Here is a 16,509-nt window from a genome sequence, read left to right on the forward strand (position 1 = left end):
CGATTAATTAAGAGATGGTAGTTTGTACACATGAAAAAAAGGCCCAGTTTTTGAGAAATAAAAATTGTATTCCTATCGAGATAAAATGCGTCCCAAAATATAAATAATTTTTTTCGCAATTTTTAGAAAAATTAAAAAAATTTTAATTACAAAATGATTTTTAATAAATTTCCAACTGGGATTAAGTGCCTATCGAAAACTGTGTCATCTCTAGCCATCCAAACAGCTGTTCCCTCATCCACATTTGTTATTTAACCATTTTGGTCGTCGAAAAGCCAAATAGAAATGAATAATTGTATTAAAGTAGTGCCCATTGCACTTCGGTGCCAGCAAAGGACCATCAGTACTTCATCCGTGCTGGAGGGCAAGCGGAATTTCCGTAAATTCAACGTATACAACAAGCGCGGAACACGCGTGGTAAAAGAAGCCCAGAAAACGATGGCCAATCCGCCGGTAGCCATTCACAAGCGCGGCGTACGCGACACTGGCATACTTGTCGACGGGCAGTATGTGGAGATTCCCGAGAAAATTCCGGACATCATTGTGCCCGATTTGACCAATTGTAAACTAAAGCCATACGTGTCCTACAAGGCGCCGGATGTCGTCCAGACGGAATTCACCAGCTTGGATCTCTTTAACGCCGTCTACTCGCAGAAGATTATCGAAGATTTCAAGGCGGGCAAACTGCAGGCCGACGGCAGTGCCAAGGAGCCCTCGGTCAATGAGCAACTGACTCCGGAGGAAGCCCTGCAACGCGCTCGAAAGACGGGCAGCGATATATTCTAGGCATAGGTTTATTGTTTCTTAAATACAGAGTCTAATCTCAACTACTCCTGCATGTACTTCTGGCGGTAATTGTAGAGCTTGCGCAGCCACTTCTCGGCCTTTTGATCGGAGTCGCCCAGGAACTGTGGAAATTACAAATCAAATACTATTAGCATGGCAATTCGAGCACCAGGTAGCCCACTCACGTTCGGATGGAATATTACATCTTCGTTTCGGACTGCAATGGCTGGCTTGTTGGCGACTGTGACCGTTTCGTTGTTCAGATCTATGATCACCTTCTCGGAGCTCTCCTTTGCATCCCTGGAGCTAAAAAAGGACTCCGGCTTGAAGGTGTCCTCGTCTATGGTCTCGAGCGCCTTTTGCACCTTGGTGTCCAACAGATCGATGGCCTTCACGGGCGCAGTTGCGGGTGTGGTTGCGGATCGAGAGTTGCTTTCAGAACTTGGACCCCTGGTTTTCCTTTGCGAAGTGGAGCGCGATTTGTGGTGGTCCCTGCTTCGGCTCTTGCTGTGTCTGCTGCGGGAACTGCTCCTGCTGCTGGAGGAGCTGCGCGAGGTGCTGCGGCTGCTGCTGCGACTCCTTCTCGAGTACTTTTTCGACTTCTTGGACTTTTTCTTCTTCGGTTTTGAGATCTGCCGGCTGCTCCTGGTGGGCGACTTGGACCTGTGTCGCCGGTCGCGGTCCCGATCTCTATCCCTTTCTCGGTCTCGATCCCGATCTCTATCCCTCTCCCTGTCACGATCTCGGTCACGGCGGTCTCGATCCCTCATAATGTATCCTTTGTGGGCAGTTATTTATATATATATATTTTCATTAATGGTATTTTCCTGGTGTGCCGGCGCGTCGTTGGTTCCCAAAATACAAAATCGCCTCGCAAAAAATTAAACCGTTTCTAGAATATTCCAGCTGGCCACACTAATTGCGGCAATTTGTTTAATGCCTATCGATTTTTGGACTTGTCGACTGATTTAAATTAAAGACAAATGGCGCGCATTTTAATTAAAATTCATATCCTTTTATTTGTATTCAAATTTTAACTGTTATCTTAGAACTATAAATAATTTTAAATTAATTAATAATTTTCTTATATTTATCATTTAAATGTTGGTATTTATTGCAGATTTAGCATGTCAGTTTAAAGATTGATTTAAGGTCTTGTAATATCAGGATTACCTTATGCCCGAACAGGAAATACTAATTGCTGCTAAACTCATCAATTATACGTAATCAGCAGTTATCAAGATTGAGGAATGATAGGAAGCCTTATCGCCGATGACCGCTAGCCATTCGTTAAATTAACTGGGAGCGAATTTCCCACACCATCTATCAGTCTTGGCGAATCAATCCATTTTGCGGGCAAAAATAAACAGTCATAAATTAGGCAGCCAAATCTAGGAATCCTTATCAAGTTCCTGGGGGGCATATAAAAGGCACGGGCGGCCAAGTCAGCGGTCAAAGCACCTGCACCTGTGGAATACAAAATGTTGGTGGTACAGTTAGCTGCGGTTATATTTAGTTTGGGCCTGGCCAATGCCCTGCCTGCGGATGCGGGGCGAGCCAGTTCGGTGACAACAGTAAGTTTAAGGATGCCAAGACCTTTGTCAACCGAAAGTCTCTACTAACCACGATATTCGTCTACTCTCCAGGTGAGCATTGCTAAGGGACATGGTTACGAAATCGAAGAACACCAGGTGCAAACCTCGGATGGTTACATCCTCACCATGCACCGTATCCCGTACTCGAAGAACACTGGTAACGACGGACCCCGCCCCGTGGTGTTCCTTATGCACGGTCTGTTGTGCTCCTCCTCGGATTGGGTTCTTGCAGGACCTCACAGTGGACTGGCTTACCTGCTGTCTGAAGCGGGCTACGATGTGTGGATGGGTAATGCCAGAGGTAATACCTACTCCAAAAAGCACGCCAGCAAGTCGCCGCTGCTGCAGCCCTTCTGGAACTTTGAGTGGCACGACATTGGAATCTATGATCTGCCCGCTATGATGGACTACGTCCTTTACTGGACAAATGTGGACCAACTGACTTATGTGGGTCACTCCCAAGGAACCACCTCCTTCTTTGTTCTGAACTCGATGATTCCGCGCTTCAAGAGCCGCATTCGATCTGCTCATTTGCTCGCTCCTGTGGCCTGGATGGAGCATATGGAGAGTCCATTGGCCACCGTCGGTGGACCTCTGCTTGGTCAGCCTAATGCCTTCGTCGAGCTGTTCGGCAGTGCCGAGTTCCTGCCAAATACGCAGCTAATGAACTTGTTCGGGTCTCTGGTATGCAGCGATCAGGCCATTTCCCAATTCATGTGCACCAACACACTATTCCTTCTGGGCGGCTGGAACTCGCCGTATATCAACGAAACCCTGATCCCAGATATTATGGCCACCACTCCGGCGGGATGTTCGGTCAATCAGATCTTCCACTATCTGCAGGAGTATAATTCAGGATACTTCCGGCAATTCGACTACGGCTCGACGCGCAACAAGAAGGAGTACAGCAGCAAGACTCCGCCGGAGTACGATGTGGAGGGCATCGAGGTGCCCACCTATCTCTATTACAGCGACAACGACTACTTCGCCAGTCTGATTGACGTGGATCGTCTAAGGTATACCATGAATCCGAGTGCCCTGAAGAGCGCATATCGCATGCCGGAGGAGAAGTGGAATCACATCGACTTTCTGTGGGGACTAAATATTAAAGAAATTCTTTATGATCGGGTAATTAACGACATAAATAATGCATAAGCATGCGCTGAAAATAAAAAAGCGACATACAATTGTGATAAAAAAAATTCCATTGGTCACCACTTAAACGGGGATTTTGGTAGCTGATGATAATATACAAGTGGTCATAAATTTAAAGTGAAACTTCACTGTGACTGAACAACGCAATACGAACCTAGCATGTTAACCTTTTTTGCATTACAATTGCACCTGCTCACTTCAATAGGTTATTTTTAGTCTAATATAATAACTAATTAACTAAACTACACATCTGTATTTTATTTGTTAATGGTGAACACTTATGAAATATTTAGTAATATACCGCCGTACTTTAAATTGCGCGCCACCTCTCAGGGCTACAGGCTCTTGGGAAAGCATCGATACACCTTCAAAATTCATTGTGGTCATCGATACTACCGTAGCACATTGACACGCCCGTCTGAAATGTAATTATAACATCTAACAATTCCAAATCCATTTGTTTCTCGTACTATCGCAATTTACAGCACATGAGTTTGCGTTTACATAATTTTTTTAGTTAACTAAAATAATAATTTTGTCTTTGTTTACATTTTACCAAACTATTGCTTAGTGCACCACCATGCGATTGTCACGACTATACCCACGCCGATATTATCGATATTTCCATCGATATGTTTAAACTCAAGCAGGTACATCCACGCAAAGAAAGCTAATTCGAGCGAAGAAAAAATTGATTTAGCGCTTAATTATTTTAAAACAACGCCTTCGCTGGCCCAGTGGTCGGTTAACAAGTTAGCTGCAAGATGACGCGCGTAACGAGAAGTGAAATCTCCCTGGACATGGAGTTCTGGGTGGAGGAACTGTCGCCGGCTCAGTTGGCGTACTACGAGAAGATTACCAACGAGCACAATGCGGTGAAGGGTGCACTGAAGAGCGCGGTTAGCGCCAACGAGGGCAAGGAGCTCTTCAGCGGTCAGGTGTTCCAGGCCTACTCTTTCAAGGGCAAGGTGCTGCAGGAGCTCAAGGAGGCGACGCTGCCCAAAAAGCCACCCAAGCCGTTGGACAGCCCCTCAACACCCTCCGCACCAAGCGGTGGCACTGGTCGCGGTCGTGGCCGCCCACCACGACAGCCATCCAACATCGCCTACCTGGAGTCCTCCGATGAGGGCGACGACGATATGCCGCTGGCCAAGCGACTGGCCCTGTCTGCAGGCAAAAAGGCAGTGGCCGCGGCCAATGCATCATCCTCATACTCTCCTAAATCCAGTAAAAAGGCGGCGGCCTCTGCTTCTGGTGGATCCTCTTCACCTGTACCCAAGAGCAGTGGAAAACTATACAAGGAATCCAAACCGGACATCGAGTCGCCGCCGAAGAACTACCGCCCCGCCGAGGTTAATTCAGTGGGCGGTCTGGTGGTGGGCAGCACCGACGAAAGCAAGGACAGCAAAGACGGCAAGGAGGGCAAGGATAACAAGATGCAGGGCAAGACATATCCATCTCTGGTGGTGCTAGCAAAGCCTTTCCTCAAGATCAAAGACATGGCTGCCACCCGCAGCAAGCTAGACTCAAAGGTTAAACTGGTCCTAATGCTCACGCCCAACAAATTCTGCGAGTGGCTGCTCCAGGAGGGACTTCTACGCGCTCAGCAGCACTGCATAAACCATCGCAACAACGAGCTGAAATTGGGTAAGAGAAATATGATCGATTAAATTCGTTTATTAATGTATTTATATTCAGGCATTTATTCGGATGTGACCAAGTTCCCCTACACTGGTGGTTATGTGTGGATCAGCGAATGTTGCCCCTATCGCTTCGTGTCCGTATTCAACAACTCCATTTTCGAAGGAGCTCAGCACCCGCCCACTTTCTTATTAAAGTTAATTTACCACTGGGCTTGCCAGACCAGTATTCAAAATGTGGTGCAGTGGGTTAAGGTGGACAGTGTTTACATCAAAGGAATCTACACCTGGCTAAGAGCCATTTGCACCCTGGCAGTGCATCAAAAATGCAAGAAGCTGGGCGGCCCCGGCAAGTTTGTGGAGGTAAATATTAGAATATAATACAAAAACAGTGAAGTCACATTTTCAACTCTTCAATCAGGTGGGCGTTATTTCCCTGGGAACCACATCCCAAGATGGCTCCCAGCGACAAGTAAAGGTTGAAGTTTTGGGCGTCTATGACTACGCGGAGAAATCCATTCGCCTGCGAGCAGTAGAGCCAATCACCGATGGCGATCGTAACTATAAAAAGCGGTTCCAGGCCATTCTGGAGCCACTGTCACGCTGGGTGCACAAGGACAGCACCATTTGTATAGACTTGACTGTCGACAAGATCACCCTCTTTAGCATGGGATTCAAAAATATAGTCCAGGCTGCTGCCACTGACAACACAGCCAAGCACAATAACTCTGCGGTAATGGAATACCTGCGACGAATTGTGCCCCGCATGTTCCAGAACACGCTATCGTTGCTATCGCGCCAGATGATTCAACAATTCCTTGACGAGCTGGTATGGCGAGAATCCTTTGGCACATATGCACTGCAGGCATTCAACAATATCATAATACACATCGCCGAGCAGACAAGGGTAACAACCAATGAAACAATCACTCAACGTCTTTATCAGGTAAGCAGAACCGAAAAAGTATTAGCGATCAGCACTTAATAGTTCTTTCGTTTAGGTGGCGACCAATCCGTTCAAGGACTGGAGTGTTCTGCCGGCCAACTACAAGGAGACTCCGGCCAATGCTGCTCCCAAGCGCCTCAAGAAACGTTAGTACTATCGTACTTTTCTATCCAGTTTTTATTTAGGCCGTGAATAGAATAATACGTTATGATAATCTGTTAAGTGCCTGCGTTTCTCACTCCAAAGTGAAATGTTACCGTTTTGTTTAATTATTTTCGGTTAATCAAAGCCAACAGCTAAACTCAGGTCCACTTATTGTGTTATGTGAATTGTGAATTTATATAATCTTTATAGGTAAAATGTATCATTGATATATTCACTTACATACAATTTAAGCATTACTTGCTGACATATCTCGTGTCAAATTATTTTAAAACCAACCCATTAGAGAAAGCCCAAATAAACTTGCAAGAAATTTAAGAACTGTTTTTATTTGATTTCCTTTTTCTTTTGGAGTGATAAAACGCAAAAAGCAAGTACTAACTAAATTGTCTGGAACATTCCACCAGTTTTCACTTAAAATGGACAAATATAAAATGTTTATGTTATATTCGAGTGTGTAATTGCAATGAACTCACTTTTAACTTAATAACTATTGTAAATACATTTTTCTTCGATTTCAGCCATCAACGATGCCGACTACGTTGTTTCTAACAAGATTCTAAAGAAGGAAAAAGATCGTGATCTATCATCATCTGGAGTAAAGCGCGGCCGCCCACCAAATGCATTAGGCACTCCACCACCGCAGATGCCAGTTAAAAAGGGTCCAGGTCGGCCACCAGGCAGCACCAACCAGCCAAAAGGAGACAGAGCAACGACCTCCGCATCAAAAATGCTGTCTAAATCTCTGGGAGCTAAGGGCCTGATTAAAAAACCGAAAGATAAAGATGAAAAGATTCCAATGGTTATTAAGAAGGAAGAGGATGATCTAAGGGGCTTGGAGGAGCTATACTACGGAATAAGCGACGGCACGGATGAGTACAACGAGATCTTCCCATATAGCACACCCCGAACTGCACACAACGAACTGGCCAAGACCGTGGAGTGTCCAATCTGCCTGAACGGCGACTCCTTTGATTCCAACGAGAAACTCCAGACTCACTTAGTATCGCATATTTCGCCGGAGGGAAAAGAGCACCAGTTCCAGTGCCTTTTCTGCTTGGAGAAGCATCCAACCGAGTCGGTTTTGGCCAAACACAACCAGATAATGCATCCAACTGAGACGAAGACTGAGGGCTCACCCTCGTACTACTGCCTTATATGCCAGCAGCGTCACAATTCCCTGCATCTATTGACAGCTCATTTGCAGAAGGCCCACAGCACCCTGGAACTACCATATTGGTGTCACTCCTGCGGCTATCGATCATCCTCGCACCGCGATTTGGTCAGGCACTTCTATGACGACCACAAGCATCAGAACTTTTTGCAGTGCCCCTATTGCTTGGATGTAAGTAGCTTTCATCAAGAAGTAATCTTCTGTAGTTTTCTAAAAAAATGCCTCTTTTTAGATTTTCTACTTCTCTAAACGTGGCGTTGTTAACCAGTTGCGCATCGAACATTACTTTTTGCATTTGAATGAGCACATCAACAAGCGGGATCCCTCGCTGCGCTGCCAGAAATGCTCGCTTTCCTTCCTCGAGAAGGGGGATCTGAAACAGCACGCAGTGCAGCACCATGTCAGCATGATTAAAACCAATAGGCCGGTGCGTCTCTTGCTCAACAACTCGATGTTGATACCACCGCCTAAGATTCGCACCCATCACCGCGAGCAGCCGCCGTTCTCCACCTACAAGCGGCCAGTATTCTTTGCTTTCCTGGAGGGTAAAACCTGTGCCGAGTGCAACACCGATTTCGCGAGCGAGGAGACCCATTACACGTAAGTTAAAAAATATTTATTTATTTAAGCAGTAACACGCCATAGATAAAGGTGCCAATATTCACAAGAGAAAACCAAAGCAGACAGCATCCAACCAATTCCCAAGATACACCAGCCCAGTCTCAAAGTATCCACATCGATATCTTGATAGCCCAGGACATTATCTAGAAACCTAACGTATCCAGCGCGCATGGCATCGTTGAAGTCGGAAACTAGCCAGTGATTTAGCAGTCCAGTTTCCTGAATCCTCAATATGAAGTAGTTGAGAGATGGCTCCAAGTGGCTGTCAGCGCGCATTGGATAACCAATATGTGGCGATCCCAAGCAAGCGGATGAGAAGCGAAAAATCGGCTTAAAGGCATATTGCTGTTGCATGGCAAAAAATTGCCAACGTTCCTCTGTAAAAGGGTACGCAAAGCTGCGATTAAAACTCAGCAAAGCGGACACCTGTTCACTGGCATTTACGGCCACCAAAAGCCGAGATACTTTATCCACTAATCGCGGTTCAACATGGCGCAGCAATGTGTTGAATTCATACTCCTTGACGAGCACCTTTTGCTGCTGATGCACAAGCTGATCCATGCTATTGACTTGCTCGCCCACTACTATGGTTGTGAAGAAGCTGTCCAACTCAATGTTGTACCAGTTTGTGGAGATGAATCCCAGGACAGAAAGTTGTAGGAAAATGATGATGTGGCGCCATGTTGGTCCGTAAATTGTTGTCGGCGAGCTGATAAAAAGTATCTTGCTTATGGCATCTAGAAAATTCAATCCCAAGCGTTGCGCCCATGTAATTTTATCTAGCTTCGGACTTATCCAATAGAGAATTCCAGTGATGTAGATAAGTGCAAATAACAAAATGTACCAGCTGTACAATTGGAATGGTCGCAATAGATACATATGCCTAGGAATCTCATTTCTCATAGGCACAATCAAGCAGTTTGGATATATTAGCAGAGGGTAACTCTTGGCTGCCGTTGGAGGTGTAAAAACGTATGGGTGCAAAGAGATTTCCAATTGACCGTCTATTATCAACTGCAAAATGCGGTTCATATTTACACTAGTTGTTGGGTCTAGATTCTCATCAGGATTTGTCAAACGAAGCGAGGCATTATAGTGATCCAAATATTCCACAAATGTGCGATATGCGTATCCCAGCACCTTTTTGCGCTTCGTAGATGGATCACGCACATGAAACACTCTTGGAATATCGTTTTCCGCCGGAGTGGATAACACATATCCCTGGAAATTCCTTGCTGCAGGTGGAAATAGCGTTTCCGAATGATTATCAAGCTTAAAAAAGCGCAATGTCGGATACGGAGTGTAGGAATAAAGCTGATCCCTATGCAGGACAAGAACATTGAGGAATTGATATTGCCACAAAGTGTTGAATATTGCTTTAATAGCCCTCTGCGACCCACTTCTTTGAGAACGCAGAATGATGATCAAACGAATGCGATGGAGTTTTCGTAGATGTGCATCCAGAGTCAACCATAAAATATCCTGTCTATCATGACAAAAGAACAAAGCAATGGCATTGTATCTAGTGACTTTAAAGTGACCAAGGGGTCTTAGATTTTCGGGTTGAAGAAATGAATTCACTGTCAAGCTCGTAACTCCCATTGTTTGATGCAGCCAAATAATCAAGTCGTTGAAATCGCCTCTTTGCGTATGGTGTCCAACAAAAATTGGCGTATTTATCCATGGCTCCCTGGTAGAGATGAGACTTAGAATGGATTTCAACAATGTCATATTGTATGAGGCGCCTGTCAGCGGCAGTGATAAAATAAACACCAGAATGGTTAACACGTTGCACATGATGGTTGATTCAATTGTGACGGGCTAGGACACCAGGTTTGGGTTTATAAGCCAGCAGCTAATTGGTTTAATAGTGGCTGATTGATCTCATGGGGGAAACTCATTAGAATGTGTAAGGCAATTATTTGTACTATAAGTCTTTGGTGCTTTACGCACCTATTTAACCACTTTTTTTTATCAAATCTTTTCTCATTTTTAGGGCTTGGCTACACTGCGTTAAGTGCAATTATCAGACATGTTGCGAGCGAGCCCAATTCCGTCATGGCGTGGATTGTAATGGCAACTTTGTGGACGCCATGGAGGTGAATATGCCACAGGAGATGCACTGCATCTGCGGCTTTGCCACCAGCAATGGCAACAAGATGGCTCAGCACTTGGCTAATTGTGGACTTAGCACGTGCTACCCGAGTTTGGAGGCGGCAAGCGAGAATGCCGTCAAGCGTAATATGCTGGACATGTTGGGTCTGGTTCGTCGCGATGGAGAGACCTCGGGCGAGGGAGCGGACATCAGCGAGACTGCTGATGATGTCGCGGACCAGAGCTCAGACATGTTGCCGCCGCAGGAGGATCATCATTTGCAGCAACACCATCAGCATGTGGGACACCAGCAACAGATGCAGGAACAGGCGGATGAACCACAAAGGGAACTTCAACAGGAATACTTATCGGCGCCGGTTGAGCATGAGCCCGTGCAGAACATGCCTGTTCATCAGAGCATGCCAGTGCAGCAGACCGGTCCAATACAGTTTGGAGAAATGGAAGCGGCCCCAGTTATGCTGGATCCCCGGCAGCAGGTACAGCCCACCCCAGATTATGCTCAAGTTTCGGTAGTGCAACAGCACCAACAGCAACAGCCCTACGGATTAAGCAACTACGGCCAAAGCTCTTTAGCCACAGATATCGACATGCCACTGATTGGAGAGCTCTCTGAGCCAAATGCTCCACCCACGCCCCAGTTCCTGGGCGAGGTGCATACGCCCATGTTCGATGCAGTGGCCGCCGCCGAGCAACAGCACTATCACGCCCAGCACCATCACCATCCGCAATGATACAAGCCTCACGGAAAGCTCAAATCACGCGACTATACTCTTCACTGGCAGAACTATTAGTTAGATTATTCATATTCAGCGCACATTGGCCATATCCCGGATTCTTTATCACCATACAATACGAAGGCAAATAAATTGTATAGCACCTATTTAAGAAATGCATATTAGGCCCTGTTAACATTAATGAAACATCTTGAACGAAATCTCAGTTGCACGAGGGATTATTATGCTGGTCTTATCTATTTTCAACAGATCTATTTAGGCCGGCGTAATCAATCCTGTACGATGGGATTTGTATCTTTATATCTAAAATATCTGTAATACCTTTCAATTCATTTGAATATTGGAACCTTATTAATTGTAAATGACATACATACAATGTAATTTTAAAATATATCTACTTGTCCTTAATTGCGTCTTTTATTTGTTATGGGTTGGAAGTTATTTGTCAGTGAAGTGTATTAATGTGGTAATGGTGTCACCCAATTTCCTTTAATTGGCATTAGTTCAAATTATGATTAAATTGGAGGGCACACAAATTTTTTATTGACAGGTTGGGTAACCATGAATCTAATAAGGTTATTATAACATTAATGATGTGAATTAGTGGCACAACCGCCGGCGCTCGCAAAGGAAAATCACTGTGGATAGCAGCCACCCACATATGAGAACTGCCCATCCCAGGCGCAAGGAATCGACATCCAACGCATGAAACCCAAGAAAGTTTTCCAGGAGGCGAACATAACCAGCGCGCATGGCATCGTTGAAATCGGATACTTTCCAATGCTGCAGGAGTCCAGCGTCCTGGATCCGCATGATGAATATGTTTAGTGTCGGTTGCAGGTGGCAGTCCCTTCTCATGGGATAGCCGATAATCGGGGAGCCCAGGCATGCGGATGAGAATCTGAAGATGGGCTTGAAGGCGTACTGCTGTTGTAGTGTTGAATCCCAGAAGAGCCGACACCTGCTCACTGGCATTGACGCCCACCAAAAGTTGTGCTACTCCGTCCGCCAAATTGGGTTCCACATGCCTTAATACTGTACTGACTTCGTAATATTTTACCAGTACCTTTTGCTGTTGTCGGATAAGCTGCTCCATGCTGTCCACCTGCTCGCCCACCACCAAGGTGGTGAAGAAGCTGCCCAACATAATGCTGTAGAGGTTGGTGACCACAAATCCCAGAATACTAAGGTGTACCGAAACTATAAAATACCTCAGGGATGGGTTGTAAGTTCTGAAGGGAGAGCATATATAAATTATTCGACTGATGCTATCGAGGATGTTGAGCCCAATCCGCTGACCCCAGGTGCGGTGCTCCAGACCAGGTTGAATGTAGTAGAGCACTCCGCTGATGTACACTACTGAACCGAGCAGCAGTATCCAGCTCGATTGGTTAAGAGGCAATAGGAGATACATGTAGCGCGATATCTCGTTCCTGACCGGAACAATAAGACAATTGGTAGCTATCAGCAGGGGATAGCTGTGATCTCCCTCGCTTTCCGGAACATCTACATACGGATGCAGGGAAATCTCTAGCTGGCCTTCCACAATCTCCTTCATTATCCGTCCCATATTCACACTGCTGTTGATGGCATGCTCCTGTTGGGCATTACTGGCATGTAATGAGGCGTTGTGACGATGCAGATACTCCACAAATGTGCGATATCCAAATCCTCTGATCTGCTTGCCTCCGGTTTTCTGATCATGCACGATAAACACTCGCGGAATATCGTTTTCCACAGGGGTAGACACCACATAGCCTTGGAAATTGTTTGTACTTTGTGGAAAGAGCGGATAGAAATTAGGATCAAGCTCAAAGAATCGAATGACAGGATAAGGAGTATATGAGTAAACCCGATCTCTGTGCAGAACAATTACTTTGAGGAACTGAAAATGCCACAGCCTTTTAAAGATGCCCATTATAGCTTTGTAGGATTCACTTCGTTTGTTGGATAAAATCACAATTAGGCGAATACTACGTAATCGACGAAGTCTCTTATCCATATTAAACCAAATCAGCTCCTGGGAGCTTTGGCAAAACAACAAACTAACCGAATTATCCGCCATTATGTTAAAGTGACCCAGAGGTTTTTCGAAATGGGCTGCAGTAGATGTATCCACCGTATGACAAGTTACTTCCATCGAATACTGAAGCCAAATCATCAACGTGTTCAGGTCATCCGAGTTAGTATGGCTGCCCAAGAAAATGGGAGTATTTTTCCAATGCTCCCTGCCGCGGATGACTGTCAGCACGGATCTCAGCAAAGTAATGTTGTAACTTCCTTGAGTGGAAGTGCCCATCTGGGCACGAGTAGATAGCAACAGGAGCGAGACCAGAACTTTGTACATGGTGGTTAGCTGAGCATTGGTTTCTTGTAATCCCTGCAGCAGACTTATAAGTTAGGCAGTAATTGAAATAATTATACATAATCAGGACTGATTGGCCCTATCAATGATCAGAAGCTTCTTAACTATGTTATCCAATTTAGGAATTAATTAGGAACCTTTTTTTGTCGGGTTATACATATAATTTATTTTATTTACTTAACATATTTTTTTGTAGGTGAGCATTGAATTATTGCACATCGAGGTGGACAGAAATGATAAAACATATTCAATTAAAGTTTGGCTGAAAACATATTGAAATTTACAAAACATACTGAAATTTACAAAACACTTTAAATAAATTAAAATTACGGCTAACGTGGGAAATATTCTCGAAAGAAATCTTTAAACTGTTTAAAGTCCACAACCTTAAGAAAAAAATATTTGTAGACAAGGTTTAGTTGAAAAAAAAAAAACCAAAAAAGAAATACTTTTGTAGCCATAATTTCTTGCGGAGATTTTTCTATATATGGAATCGATACCCTTTCTGTGAAAGGGATCACTTTTGTTGCTGACGTTGCTTTGATTGCAGAAGGGCGGACAAAACCAAAGCAGTATCTAACTCCTGCTGATTACCAGGTTCGTTGTCCAAAGATATTTCAGCCGCACGTTCGTGAAATCGAGCTAAGACGCGAGAGCGATAGTCTACATATTTGTACAATATAGTATACAAAACTGAATTCATATTCATTTTCAAAACTCACCCACACTGCCCGCCAGCGGATTTCCAGTAAGGCGAAGAGTCTCTAGAAGCGGAAGATTGGCAACATGATTAACCTCATCAAGCTCCTCGATCTGATTCGAACTAAGGTCCAGGTTAACCAGTGAAAGCAGTTTTCGCAGACCACTCAGAGTCTTGATTTTGTTTTGAGCTAGCTTCAGAGTGACTAAGTTTCCCATCGTCAAATGCCAGTCCACACACTCTGCTATAAGATTCCCAGATAGCGATAGCAACTGGAGTTGGGGAAGTTCGGCCAGATTTTGGACGGTCCGTATTCGATTCTGGTCAAGGATTAGGCTCTTGAGTTTTGGAGCTGTTCTTACACTGCCATCGATTTGGGTTAGCAGATTGCCTGTCAGATCTAGTTCTGTTATCTCTTTCCACGAATCCGCACTGACCAAGGCACTACCATTTAAAGTGGCGGAACCGGATCCGGAGGTGGAAGCAAGGATAATCTCTGGCAGCAGGCTTGGCACATCACAGTGCTTGTGTAGATTGTCGCAAAGCAGGACTTGGTTTATGTTCTGTATGGTCGTGTTATGAACACAGATTGTCTGGAGAGTCGGCTTTAGAAGCTCGATGTCCACAATGTTTTCGGTGGACAAGGCCGAAAATTTGAGCGTCCTGAGATTGCGAAAGGCATTTAGATTAAAACTTAGTCTGTTCGGAATGATATTGCTGCGATCGATTGGCACATCCACCGTATTGTAATCCTGGGCGTAGCTAGCATTGTCCTTGACCGGGGTGACCACCAATGCCACAAGCTGGGTGCAAAAATCCAGCACGTGCGAGAAGTCGTACTTTCCACCGCGATCCAGGCTCGGTGGGCAGGGAAGACTTAGCCGCTCACTAATAGCGTAGACCTGTTAGAAACGGGAACAAATAAAAAACAATGTGAGAATAAATATTCTATTAACAAGTATATTTAATATTGTTTAAGCTGCCATTGCAGCCTTAGTGTTCTTTAGAGGAAAAATTTCTTTCTCTTCTGTTGCCAGAAACTTCATCATCAATTTGTAAAGTAAAGCTATTCCCAGATACTTTCTCTCCTTATTCGATAAACTTCGAGCTCGACCACAGTAAAAACCCAATCGGCGGTTAGTCAAATGATTCATACCGAGAGCATCTATGATGGATGCCTCACGAGTTTGCGCATCTTGTGACGAGATTCCCTGAAAAGCGCGTGTTAGTAAGACCCCACGATTAGCCTTCCATATGGACACTATTAAGGCCAGTTTGGGGTCCTTTACTAATGTAAGGCTGTTGGCTTCATCTACCAGTTTCTGGGCATTTTTTAAGTGAACATAGGGGCGGGCGGCCTTGCCTTTGCCTACATAGAATATGGCTCTTAGAAAGGTATACCAAACATCCATTAGGTGAAGACGACTAGCCCGTTCTCTTAGATTATTTGTAACTCGAGGATCCAGCAATATGTAGTTAAAATAGTGGCGATTAATACAGTCATTATCTCGGTACCACTGACTATGTTGTCGGACAAACTTTATTAGGTTACTGATTTTATTAAAATTAATCTCCGAATTTATGGTCTTTTCCAGCTCTGTAGAGAAATTGGTGTGATGTCTGTGGAGTGTACCCACGGAGTAACTAATATTTCTAGCTTTGACTACGTTTTTAAAGTTATCTCTAAGCTGTAAATGGATGGTTTGGATAAAATCGAATACTAATAATTTTGACATTTTTCTGTGTAAACTTAAGCTTAACAAGAAAAGCTAAGATAAACTTACCTCTAGGGCTGAAAGGTTGTATTCCTTCTTGGAGCTGAGCAGGGCATCCCCGCTTTCGTTGAACAGCTTGGCAAGATCTTGTAAGAGATAAATAATGTCATACTTGTTAAAGTCTAGAAACTCGGCCAGAGCCCGCGGCAGCTCTGTCCGGAAGTAGATGAGAAGCTCCTGGAGATACGTTTCCAATTGTTCACGACGCTGCTCCAAAAAAGAGGGCTGCTTATTCCCGACCAGCTGAAAATACGTAATTATTTACATTGTACAGTATATGCTGTAATAAATCTTTGGTGGGCGTACCTTTTTCGGGGGCAGCAACTTCTTACTGATGGCAATCTCGCCAACCAGCTTCTCGTGAAGATTGGCAAAGTCGCGATAGCGGCGCTCCACCAGCCACTCCACCTTGCCCACTCGCACCTTGATGTCGTAGTAGGTCACTCCGCCGCTGGAGCTCTCGTTTGTGAACTTTGGCACCGTCACCGTGGTGTCCTCGTGCTGGCGGTAATAGCAAGCCATCGCTGTCCTTTCCGCTTCCCTGAGATTTTGTCGAACATCTGGATCCGCATCCAGCAAGTAATCATTTAATAAACATTGTCCAATCAGCCAGTTTTGCCAGCAGTGCTGTCAGAGCTAACGGAGAAAATAGCCAAATTCGAACAAAAAAGCTAAAATGGCTATAGCCAATAATAGATTATACAAGCAATCGTCGTTACCAGTATAATATTATAATTCATT

General features: G+C 44.7%; 6 protein-coding genes and 1 pseudogene across 8 annotated transcripts; 3 read left to right on the top strand and 4 right to left on the bottom strand.

Moving 5' to 3' along the window:
* Positions 1–207: 207 nt before the first annotated feature.
* LOC120446468 (39S ribosomal protein L41, mitochondrial) lies at positions 208–827 on the top strand. The gene has a single exon (XM_039627470.1). It carries the CDS (start codon positions 286–288, stop codon positions 784–786), a length of 501 nt encoding a protein of 166 aa, XP_039483404.1. The 5' UTR covers positions 208–285; the 3' UTR covers positions 787–827.
* On the bottom strand, positions 779–1,641 carry LOC120446467 (probable splicing factor, arginine/serine-rich 7). Its single transcript, XM_039627469.2, has 2 exons — positions 972–1,641; positions 779–908 (listed from the first exon to the last, which is right to left on the bottom strand). Exons 1-2 carry the CDS (start codon positions 1,554–1,556, stop codon positions 828–830), a joined length of 666 nt encoding a protein of 221 aa, XP_039483403.1. The 5' UTR covers positions 1,557–1,641; the 3' UTR covers positions 779–827.
* A 564-nt stretch (positions 1,642–2,205) lies between these two features.
* Positions 2,206–3,781, top strand: LOC120446398 (lipase 3). Its single transcript, XM_039627333.2, has 2 exons — positions 2,206–2,360; positions 2,433–3,781. Exons 1-2 carry the CDS (start codon positions 2,268–2,270, stop codon positions 3,534–3,536), a joined length of 1,197 nt encoding a protein of 398 aa, XP_039483267.1. The 5' UTR covers positions 2,206–2,267; the 3' UTR covers positions 3,537–3,781.
* A 382-nt stretch (positions 3,782–4,163) lies between these two features.
* LOC120444582 lies at positions 4,164–11,336 on the top strand. Its single transcript, XM_039624343.1, has 7 exons — positions 4,164–5,183; positions 5,235–5,539; positions 5,598–6,122; positions 6,178–6,268; positions 6,806–7,629; positions 7,691–8,058; positions 10,076–11,336. Exons 1-7 carry the CDS (start codon positions 4,301–4,303, stop codon positions 10,923–10,925), a joined length of 3,846 nt encoding a protein of 1,281 aa, XP_039480277.1. The 5' UTR covers positions 4,164–4,300; the 3' UTR covers positions 10,926–11,336.
* LOC120444583 lies at positions 8,083–10,066 on the bottom strand. Its single transcript, XM_039624344.2, has one exon. The coding sequence runs from the start codon at positions 9,874–9,876 to the stop codon at positions 8,083–8,085; it is 1,794 nt and encodes a 597-aa protein (XP_039480278.1). The 5' UTR covers positions 9,877–10,066.
* Positions 11,337–11,490: 154 nt separating the features above from the next.
* Positions 11,491–13,296, bottom strand: LOC120444584 (annotated as a pseudogene).
* A 163-nt stretch (positions 13,297–13,459) lies between these two features.
* Positions 13,460–16,391, bottom strand: LOC120444585 (nischarin). 3 transcript variants are annotated; one of them, XM_039624346.2, is made up of 4 exons: positions 16,075–16,391; positions 15,778–16,011; positions 14,016–14,895; positions 13,462–13,956 (listed from the first exon to the last, which is right to left on the bottom strand). In XM_039624346.2, the coding sequence occupies exons 1-4, from the start codon at positions 16,288–16,290 to the stop codon at positions 13,811–13,813; spliced, it is 1,476 nt and encodes a 491-aa protein (XP_039480280.1). In that variant the 5' UTR covers positions 16,291–16,391; the 3' UTR covers positions 13,462–13,810. The 3 variants fall into 3 exon arrangements, with proteins under 3 accessions (XP_039480281.1, XP_039480282.1, XP_039480280.1); XM_039624347.2 differs by lacking the exons at positions 15,778–16,011; positions 16,075–16,391 and adding an exon at positions 15,661–15,742 and having other exon boundaries at positions 13,460–13,956; XM_039624348.2 differs by lacking the exons at positions 15,778–16,011; positions 16,075–16,391 and adding an exon at positions 15,150–15,173 and having other exon boundaries at positions 13,461–13,956.
* Between the last annotated feature and the right edge of the window lie 118 nt (positions 16,392–16,509).

Source organism: Drosophila santomea, chromosome 2R (genome assembly GCF_016746245.2).
Source record: "Drosophila santomea strain STO CAGO 1482 chromosome 2R, Prin_Dsan_1.1, whole genome shotgun sequence".
NCBI lineage: Eukaryota > Metazoa > Arthropoda > Insecta > Diptera > Drosophilidae > Drosophila > Drosophila santomea.

Coding starts and splice junctions, on each gene's coding strand:
- LOC120446467 (XM_039627469.2), bottom strand. CDS start 1,556: ATGAGGGATCGAGACCGCCGTGACCGAGATCGTGACAGGGAGAGGGAT. Junction 909..971: donor ATGTAATATTCCATCCGAAC/GTGAGTGGGCTA, acceptor TAATTTCCACAG/TTCCTGGGCGACTCCGATCA.
- LOC120446398 (XM_039627333.2), top strand. CDS start 2,268: ATGTTGGTGGTACAGTTAGCTGCGGTTATATTTAGTTTGGGCCTGGCC. Junction 2,361..2,432: donor GAGCCAGTTCGGTGACAACA/GTAAGTTTAAGG, acceptor TCTACTCTCCAG/GTGAGCATTGCTAAGGGACA.
- LOC120444583 (XM_039624344.2), bottom strand. CDS start 9,876: ATGTGCAACGTGTTAACCATTCTGGTGTTTATTTTATCACTGCCGCTG.
- LOC120444585 (XM_039624346.2), bottom strand. CDS start 16,290: ATGGCTTGCTATTACCGCCAGCACGAGGACACCACGGTGACGGTGCCA. Junction 16,012..16,074: donor AGTTGCTGCCCCCGAAAAAG/GTACGCCCACCA, acceptor ACGTATTTTCAG/CTGGTCGGGAATAAGCAGCC. Junction 13,957..14,015: donor TCCGCTGGCGGGCAGTGTGG/GTGAGTTTTGAA, acceptor ACAAATATGTAG/ACTATCGCTCTCGCGTCTTA.
- LOC120446468 (XM_039627470.1), top strand. CDS start 286: ATGAATAATTGTATTAAAGTAGTGCCCATTGCACTTCGGTGCCAGCAA.
- LOC120444582 (XM_039624343.1), top strand. CDS start 4,301: ATGACGCGCGTAACGAGAAGTGAAATCTCCCTGGACATGGAGTTCTGG. Junction 5,184..5,234: donor CAACAACGAGCTGAAATTGG/GTAAGAGAAATA, acceptor ATTTATATTCAG/GCATTTATTCGGATGTGACC. Junction 6,269..6,805: donor TCCCAAGCGCCTCAAGAAAC/GTTAGTACTATC, acceptor CTTCGATTTCAG/CCATCAACGATGCCGACTAC.